The 8,453-nt window shown below is 54.1% G+C and overlaps 1 protein-coding gene across 1 annotated transcript in view; it reads right to left on the minus strand.

Annotated features, from left to right (window-relative positions):
* Window positions 1-7,805, minus strand: part of CLPTM1 (CLPTM1, transmembrane protein) — a 27,561-nt gene extending 19,756 nt beyond the window's left edge. The window contains exons 1-2 of the mRNA XM_023535248.1: window positions 7,700-7,805; window positions 2,238-2,350 (exon numbers count right to left, since the gene is read on the minus strand). Of these exons, the coding sequence (XP_023391016.1) occupies window positions 2,238-2,350; window positions 7,700-7,771 (185 nt within the window). The 5' untranslated portion in view covers window positions 7,772-7,805. The remainder of the gene's footprint in view (window positions 1-2,237; window positions 2,351-7,699) is intronic.
* Window positions 7,806-8,453: the final 648 nt, after the last annotated feature.

The following is an 8,453-nucleotide window of genomic DNA, read 5'->3' on the forward strand; positions in this document are numbered from 1 at the left end:
AAAAAAAAAATCAAGGTGCAGAACTGTGTAACATAAGCTACCGCTCATGTAAAAACAAAAGGAAAGATAAAAATAATCTTTATTCGTAGCTGCTTGAAGCACGAAAAAGAGAAACTGGTATATAAGAAAATTCTAAGTCCTACTGGACACGGAGTCGATGGGGAGGAGAACGGACAGAAGGGACAGAAGCTCCACAGCTGAAGAAGCTTGGGGTACATGTCAGGAATGACGTATGCATGTCCTGGCCAAAGAGCGCAGCTTCTCGGGGTCCCGTGTGACGCTCTCAGAGGACAGTAGGCAGACAGGTCTGTACCGAACTAGAAAGTGATCGGTGACTGCGCTGAGAATTATGGGCTATTTCTTGGCTGTTCCTCTTTATAATATATGCTCTAAGGTTTTTTGCTTTTTTTTTTTTTTTTTTTTTAACAGTGAACAAAAGCAATCTGAAAAGCAATCGTGGCCAGCTCTGAGCGTGTGCCAGCTCCTGTGCCCCAGCTGACATGCATTCTCATGGAATCCTTTTGATGATCTGTGAGCTAACGGTCGGGATTCCTCTCTGAGGTGGAAACTCAGGCACCAGGTCACACAGCTCAGAGGCGGGGAGCTGAGATGACAGAGCAGGCCTGTGCTCTCAAAGTCTGATGTTATATCTGCCTCCCAAATTTCAGTAGCTGATCCCCTATATTGGGCAAGCGGGCTACTCATTTTTTTTCTATTTTGAACAACTGTGAGCATCCTTACATATCGCACTTACGGCCGGTTACGAGCATGTTTATGGGATGACCACCAATACGTTGTACTTTTTTGTTACTTTCTTTATACTCTTCCGTACTGTTTGAATTGTTTTATTTTGTACAATAAGCATGAATTATTTATAAGTTTAGGGGGACACAACTAAAAAGATAACAAGGAAGAGATGAGTCGTTGCTGCCCCGCAAAACCACTGTCCCGTTCTTCCTCAGTAATAGAACTCCTGCTTTTCGGCAGGGTGCTCGGTTTCCCAAAATAAAGACCACACTTCCCAGGCCCCCTTGCATCTGGCCATGGCCACGTAGGAACGTTCCAGCCAAGGGCATGGCTGTGTTAAACAACTGTGTCCTACAGTTCCTTGTAGCTGATAATAACTGCATGGCCTGGTCTCTTGACCATTTTGCAAAAACACCTCTCCAGCAAGAAAAGCAAATGGACTGTCACCAGGTCTAGGCGGGCAGAGACAGAACCCACGGTAGACCCACCCCAACCCCTACCCCCACCCCAGTTTCTCTCCGGGGCCCAGTCAGAGGCTGGGCTGAGAGAAGGCAGGCCCTGGGCTCCCACTGCCCAGGAATAGCTACATGAATCCACGCATAAGAGGGTCCCCACCAGCCAGTCACGAAGGGACAGACTGCACGACTCCACTTAAATGAGGGACCCGGAGCAGTCAAATTCAGAGACGGAAAGTAGAAATGTGGGTGCCAGGGGCTGGGGGGAGGGAGAAATGAGGAGTTAGTGTTTAATGGGGACAGAGTTATAGTTTGGGAAGAGAAAAAAGCTGTGGCGTTGGATGGTGGCGCTGCTTGTACAAAATGTGAAATGTACTTTATGCCACTCGACACTACACTTAAAAACAGCTAAAATGGTCAATTTTATGTAACATACATGTTGTGACTGAACTGTGTCCCCCCAAAACTCATGGTGATGTCTTCGTCTTCATACCTCAGTGACTATATTTGGAGCGAGGGACTGTAAAGAGGTGATTAAGGCTAGGGGAGCTCCCTAGGGTGGACTCCAATGCAATAGGACTGGTGGAGGAGGTCGGGACACAGACACACGCAGGGGAAAGACCATGTGAAGACACAGGAAGACTGCTGTCTACAAGCCAAGGCGACAGGCCTCGGAAGAAACCAGACGAGCTGACACCTTGACCTTGGAATTCTAGCCTTCAGAATTGTGAGAAAATGAATTTCTGTCGTTTAAGCCACCCCGTCTGGGTTATTTGTTACAGCAGCCCTAGAATATTAATAATGTGGTATATTTTACCACATGAAAAAAAAAACTCTATCATACAGAAAAAACAAAAGGCTCTCTGCCACTCCATCAATATGGTAACTATGATCATCCTCGATGATTTTTTTCCTTACTTCTTTATGCTTTTCTTATTTGCACTTATCTTAGCCAAAAGGCCGAGAAATGATATGCTTTTCTCATTTTAACTTTTTTCAATGAACATGAACAAAACCAAAACCACGTTGGCTCACCTGAACAGCACGCCTTTGATGACCTGCCAGGCGTTGGGTGCTGGCTGGGGTGGTGGGTTCTGGGGCTGGGTCTCCGATGGCAGGTCCCTCCCGATGCTGCCATTGCTGGTCACCTGCAGAGGACAGAGGCCAGGGTGAGGAGAGAGGATGCAACCTGAGGCATAGTTGTGTTTTAGGTACCACCTTGGCACAGGGTGAGCACAGAGCAGACCTGGTCCAGCCTGGGGGGTCAGAAATAGGACATCAGAGCTGCAACCTAATATATAGCAAGTGGCCAGTGCAGAGGAGGCACTGAGGGAAGCAGCAGGTGCAGAAACAAAGGTGAGAGACACAGTCTGACGCTGAGGATTGTCCACTGCTCCCTGGGGCCAGAGCCCAGGATGTAAGGATGCAAAGAGGTGACGCTGGGGAACGTGGCAGGTGGCAGATTCTGCAAGGCTTGGGTTTATCTGAAAGGTAAAGGTTTATCTGTGGCCGACCCTGTGCAGCACCCATCTCTCCTGGAGCTCCTGAACCAGCAGGTGAGACAGAGCATGCGCCACACTGCTGTGTGTGCACAGAGGTGCGTGCAGCAAACACAGCGCACACTGCCCTGGTGGCCAGAACCTGTGAACGTTCCCATGCGGCAGCCGGGCACACGGAGGCTCGGGGAGGCGAAGCCGCTCGTCTGCCTCACTCAGGAAGGACAACAGCAGCAGGATGACAAGGGGACAGGCAGGCTGGGGCTTTCCGGAGGAAGACTCTTCACTCAGAAACAGAAGCTCGGAAGCAGAGAATTTCATGATATCAAATTTGAAGAGCCCAAGATGGGGAAATTCTTCCTCTCGTTGCACCTGCTAACCCTCCGGTCCTGCCCTCTTCCTTCCCACAGCTCTGTCCCCTCACCCTCAGCCTTTAAGAGGCAGGACCAGGACTGTCGTGGTCAGTCATGTGGGAGCATCACCCAGTCCAGGGCTGGCACGGAGCAGGGACTCGGGAACACCTGTGGAATCAACAAGTGCTCCCTGAAGGGCTGGCCACGCACACCCCAGCCACCCAAATCCACCCCCTCTGGGGTCTCCGCCGTCCGGTCCTCTGCAATATCTTCTGCTGCTGGCTCCCAAAGCTCTGGGGAGCAGGGACAGAGACCCCACCCCCGGCCAGACGGGGCTGCCAGAGAGCTGAGGTCAGCGTCTGTTAGATGTGTCATTTGTCACCTACTGTCCCCTTCACCAGCAAGAGCTCTTCCCTATCATCTCCTAAAGTACAGGACAGCACTGTGGTAAGGGCGGAGACCCTGGGTCTGACAGACCGAGGCCGTGGGCCTGGTCCCACAGTCCCCGATGATGAGACCCTGGGCATGTCACTTCCCCTCTATGACCCAAGGGCCAGGCTATGAAAATACTGGTAAGTTCTGTTCAGAAAAGATTTCCTTTGTGTGTTGAAAAAAATATTTCCTAAGCACCTACTGTGTGCCAGGCCCTGTGCTAGGTAGTGGGGCCGGTGGTGGCCATACAGCTCTGGGCCCCGCCTTCCCAGAGCTCAGGGTATAGAGCGAAACACACCTGCAGAAAAAGCAGGAGAATTAAAAATGGTAAACAGGAAAAGTGCTCTGGAGAAAGCAAGCAGGGGGAGACGACAGCAACGGAGGTGGGGGACAGGGCCCTACTTTGAATTGGGGGGTCAGGGAGGCCTCCACGAGGCGCTGGGGTGTGCTGGGGAGAGGGAAAGGTTCAGGGCAGAAGTTGGCCGAGGGTCAGGCGAGATCAGACGGACACAGGGACCCCTCATTCACAGTTGGCCTGGCTCCAGGGAGCACTGGAGGGCCAAGCAAGGGTTTCTAGCAAGTCTGAGCTGATTCTGGATCAAGAAATGGAAGCTTGAGGCCAGGCCAGGATTTGTAAACACATCTGGCCGGCTCCTAGGTCTGTTCTCTTATCCCAAATAGTGGACGAATTGGCTGGAAACCCTCCCAGAGAAACGCAAATGAAAACCACCACGAGATGTCACTTCACTAGGATGACCATCATGAAAACGACGGACAGTCACAAGTGTTGGTGAGGGTACAGAGCAGCTGAAACGACTGCACACCGCGGCTGGGAAAAATGGAGATGCCACTTTGACAACATGGTCGATGCTTAAAAAGTTAAACGTGCGCCGGCCATACAAAGCAGCAGTCCCATCCTGGGTCTCCACCCAAGGGAGACGGGGACACACGACCACACGAAAGATCACACGCAAACGTCCACAGCAGCACTGTTTACAATAGCCAGAGACAACCCAACTGCCTTTTGAAAAGGGAATGGACGGACTGTGATGTACGTACACGATAGAATACTACTGAGCAATAAAAAGAACACCGCCGGAGACAGAGAGTGGCTACCAAAGGGACAGGGAATGTTCTGAGGGAGGGGAAGTGTACTGCACTGTAGTGCACCTGTACTGTACCACTGCACAGATGTACGAAAGCCATTCAACTCTCTACTGACAATAGGCGACCATTACGGTATTTAAATCATACCTCGGGGACTAAAAAAAATAATAAAATAAAACAAGGGGACTCTCCTGCGGCTCCCATTTCCCCCGGAGCGAAGGCAAAGTCCTCCCCGTGGCCCCAAGGCCTCACCTGATCTGCCCCCTGCCACCTCTCCCCCCTCACCCCTCACTCGGCAGCTGCAGCCACACCAGCCTCCTGGCCGTTCCTCCCTCGCACTAGGCACCTCCCACCTCAGGGCCTTTGCACTGGCTGGTCCCTTTACTTGAAAGGCTTTTCCGCCATGTATCTGCGTGCTGCCCTCCCTCGTCTCCTTCAAGTCTCTGTTCAAATGTCACCTCCTCAGAAAGGCCTTCCCAGACTACCCTGTTTAAACTGCAACCCCCCTATCCACTCCTCACTTCCAATGCCCCTCCTAGCTTTATCTCTGTTCATGGCACTTACTGCCATCTGACTCACTATTGTATTTTCTTATTTATCTCCTTCACTGTTAGCCCCTGTCCATTCTTGTATCCTGAAGCCCTCAAACAGAATGTGAGCTCCAAGAGGGCAGGGCTCTGGATCCCCAGCATTAGCATGGGGCCTAGCCGATAGTGGGGACTCAGTACGCATTAGCTGAATGGCGGAGCTGTGGGGCACGTATCTGAGCCGATGGCGAGAAGAGCAGGCTGGCTGGAGCAGGAGACTGCAGAGGCCTGTCTGGACCCCACAGGCCGCGGCAGGGTGGTGGACACAGCAGTGACTGAGACATAGTTCCTGCCCTTGCACCTGCATGTCCAACCTCATACTCAATCCCCAGGAAAACCCACTAAGGGGCCCAGGAAGTGGCTGAGACCATGAGCCTGGGCCGGGACTGGGAGTGTAAAGACAGGCTTTCCAGCACGTCCTCAGCGAGCGCTTGGATCCGCCATGGGAATTCCACCTAGGCCCAGCCTCCGCCTCAAGTCCTATTCGTTCCACAAACACTGAGCATCTGCTCTGTGCCCGTCCTCAGCTGGGCAGTGCTGGAAACACAGTGATGACCAAGACAGTCCCAGTTCTGCCCTCCAGGGGCTCCCAGTCCAGTGGAGGAGACAGAAAGACAGTGACGACCAGGAGTGGGCGGGGCTTGGGACGGGGAACCCAGAGGGCTGTGGGAAGCCAGTCTGAGAAGGTCAGAGGGGGCTTCCTCAGCAAGGAAACATCTGAGATGTGCAGAATTAGTGAGGCTCGACCAGGTAAAGAAGGGAGAACCATGTGCAAAAGCTACGAGGAAGAGTCGGCAAGGCACACTCCTGGAAATCAAAGAGCTTCAGAGTGGCCGATGCTCTTTCCGTCCAGTTGCAATTTTGCACACGCAGGGGACATGTGGCAACATTTGAAGACGTTTTTGGTTATCGCAACTGGGGAGGGGTGTGTTCTATCGACATCTAGTGTGTAGAGGCCAAGGATGCTGCTAAACATCCCCAAATGCACAGGACAGCCCCTCACACTGAAGAATTATCCAAGCCAAATGTCAACGGTGCTGAAGTGGAAAAATCCTAGTGTAGTCTGAAGAAAAATCAGACCATGTAAGCCCTTGATCTGCTAAAGAATTTGTACTTTATCCTGAGGGCAAAGAAATAAGTCTTGAAAGGTTTTAAGCAGAGGTGGCACAAGAGAAAATGGGGGAGGGGGTATCTGTGAGCTCGGGGCAGTCGGGGTGACCTGAGTCCTAGTCTCGCTGATCACCCCCACCACAGAAACTCAGAGGGGGAAAGACTCTCTTTCTGCAAGCCTGGGAAACCCCTGAAGACAGGGACCACTGCTAACTCAGCAAAACATTTCCTGAGGCCACCCCCAGGCCAGGCCCCGGTTAAAGACGCCGAACCAGGTGTGCTGGGCTCTATCACACGAATCTTATCCTGGTGTCCTCCCAGGTGATATTATTTGCCCCTCCTCTTGGCAGCCTCAGTCCCTGGCATAGACTTTCGTCACCACCCTAGTCATCTAGGATTATAATTCTTCACGTGTCAGTCTTCTCTCCCACTCCACTGAAGCCAGGGACACGGCCATAGCCAACTTTGTGGCCCATCACATGCCTGGCCCTCCTGTCCAACCCCTCCTTTTACCACGGGGGAAAAAGGGTCCAAAGAGAGAAAGGAACTAGCACAAGGTCACAGAGAAAATCAGCTTCGCTCTCCCCTCCCAGCTTGTGCTGCTCTCCCCTGTACTGCCTCCCACATGTCAGTGACATCTCAGTGGGTGGGTCGACAGCACCTCACTGTCACTCCATCCAATTCCCTAAATGCCTGAAAGGTGGCTGCCTGAACTAGCTAGTATGTACTGCACCCTCAGTTTAACTGAGGTGGCAATGGGTCAGAAGGCAGCAGCACCTGGACTGCTTCCGCCACAGGATTAGTTTACGATAAAAGCACACCCATCCCAGTCCTAATCACCCTGGGTCAGCAATGTCTGGTAACTGCTACACGGAACAGACCCCAAACCCGAACTGGGGGCTCTTCTGTAAGCGCCTTAGTCTCTCTGTTCCTTGGATTCCCATCTATAAAATGGGTCTGTCAGCCTGTGCCCCTCCCCACGACGATTACCTGACTTCCCCAGAGCTACAAAACTCCCAATTAACCAATCACTGCCCAAACGTCAGGCACTGCGAGAGAGACCTGAACGACAGACCACTCTAGGAACGGTCTCGGAGCCTGGAATCGCCGAGTCGAGAACCCAGGGCGCCTGGGTACTAGTCTGCGTCCCCTCCGCGCCAGAGCCTCTGGCTCGAGCAGTGAGCCTGGTGCCCGCCCGGCGCGAGCGTGCAGGGAACCCGACGCGCAACGGGGTCCCGCTCCCCGCACTGTCCGGCCTCCTGGGCCGCCCGGCCCCGCCTGGGCCCGGTATTCAAGGTCCCTTTGGGCAAGGAGCCCCCAATGCACGGCATTCCGCGCGAAGGGGCAGGACACGCCCCGTGGGAGGCCGCCGGGTGGGGAAGAACCCCTCGGGCCCCTCTCGGCCTCCGTACCTGACCGGAGCTGCCTCCCCCGGCCGCCACCACGGCGCTGCCGGCCCCGTCCGCCTCCTGCGCCGCCGCCATCTTCCCGCTCCGGGTCCCCGCCCCCGCCGCCAGCACCGCCCCGTCCCCGCCGGCGCTAGCACGATCGCGCGAGATTTTGCCCTCTGCCCTACACACCGGCCACCGTACCGGGCAAGAGCGCCTCAGCCACGCCTCACGGGAGAGCCGCTTCCGGCTTCCTACCAGCCCGGCCACCATACTGCCCCCTGCTAGTAGTCCGTTCGTTGTCACCTAGTGGACACAGGAATTTCCGGGCCAACACGTGCGCTTCCCACGGGCTCGCTTCCTCCTGCCCCCTCTAATAGATCCTCCTCTTCTAGTTGTATGAACCTTCTAGGCCGTCCTGCCCGCTTCGCCCCGCCGGTTCCTCGAGTCCTTCCTGTTCCATGATTCTTGAGCTTTCCTGGCCACCGTAACGCTCCAAAACATCCCGCCTGGGCCACGCCCCTCTCGTGTCGCGACGGAACCCTCCCGGCCACCGTACCCCGCTTCGGCGAGCACGGCTTCCGGCCGGTGCGGTCGCCCTCTGACGCGTTCCTAACGCAACCCTTTTCCCCGACAAGTTCCCTTAGCTTGTCCAGGGTACTATTTAGGGGTCCTCACAGTCACCACACCTCCGAACTAGATTCTGTCAAGCCCTCGGACCCCTACTGTGGCGCGCATGCGCGTTCTTCAGCATCTCTCGACTCGGCTTCAAGGGTTC

This window comes from Pteropus vampyrus, unplaced genomic scaffold (genome assembly GCF_000151845.1).
Source record: "Pteropus vampyrus isolate Shadow unplaced genomic scaffold, Pvam_2.0 Scaffold138, whole genome shotgun sequence".
NCBI classification, from domain to species: domain Eukaryota; kingdom Metazoa; phylum Chordata; class Mammalia; order Chiroptera; family Pteropodidae; genus Pteropus; species Pteropus vampyrus.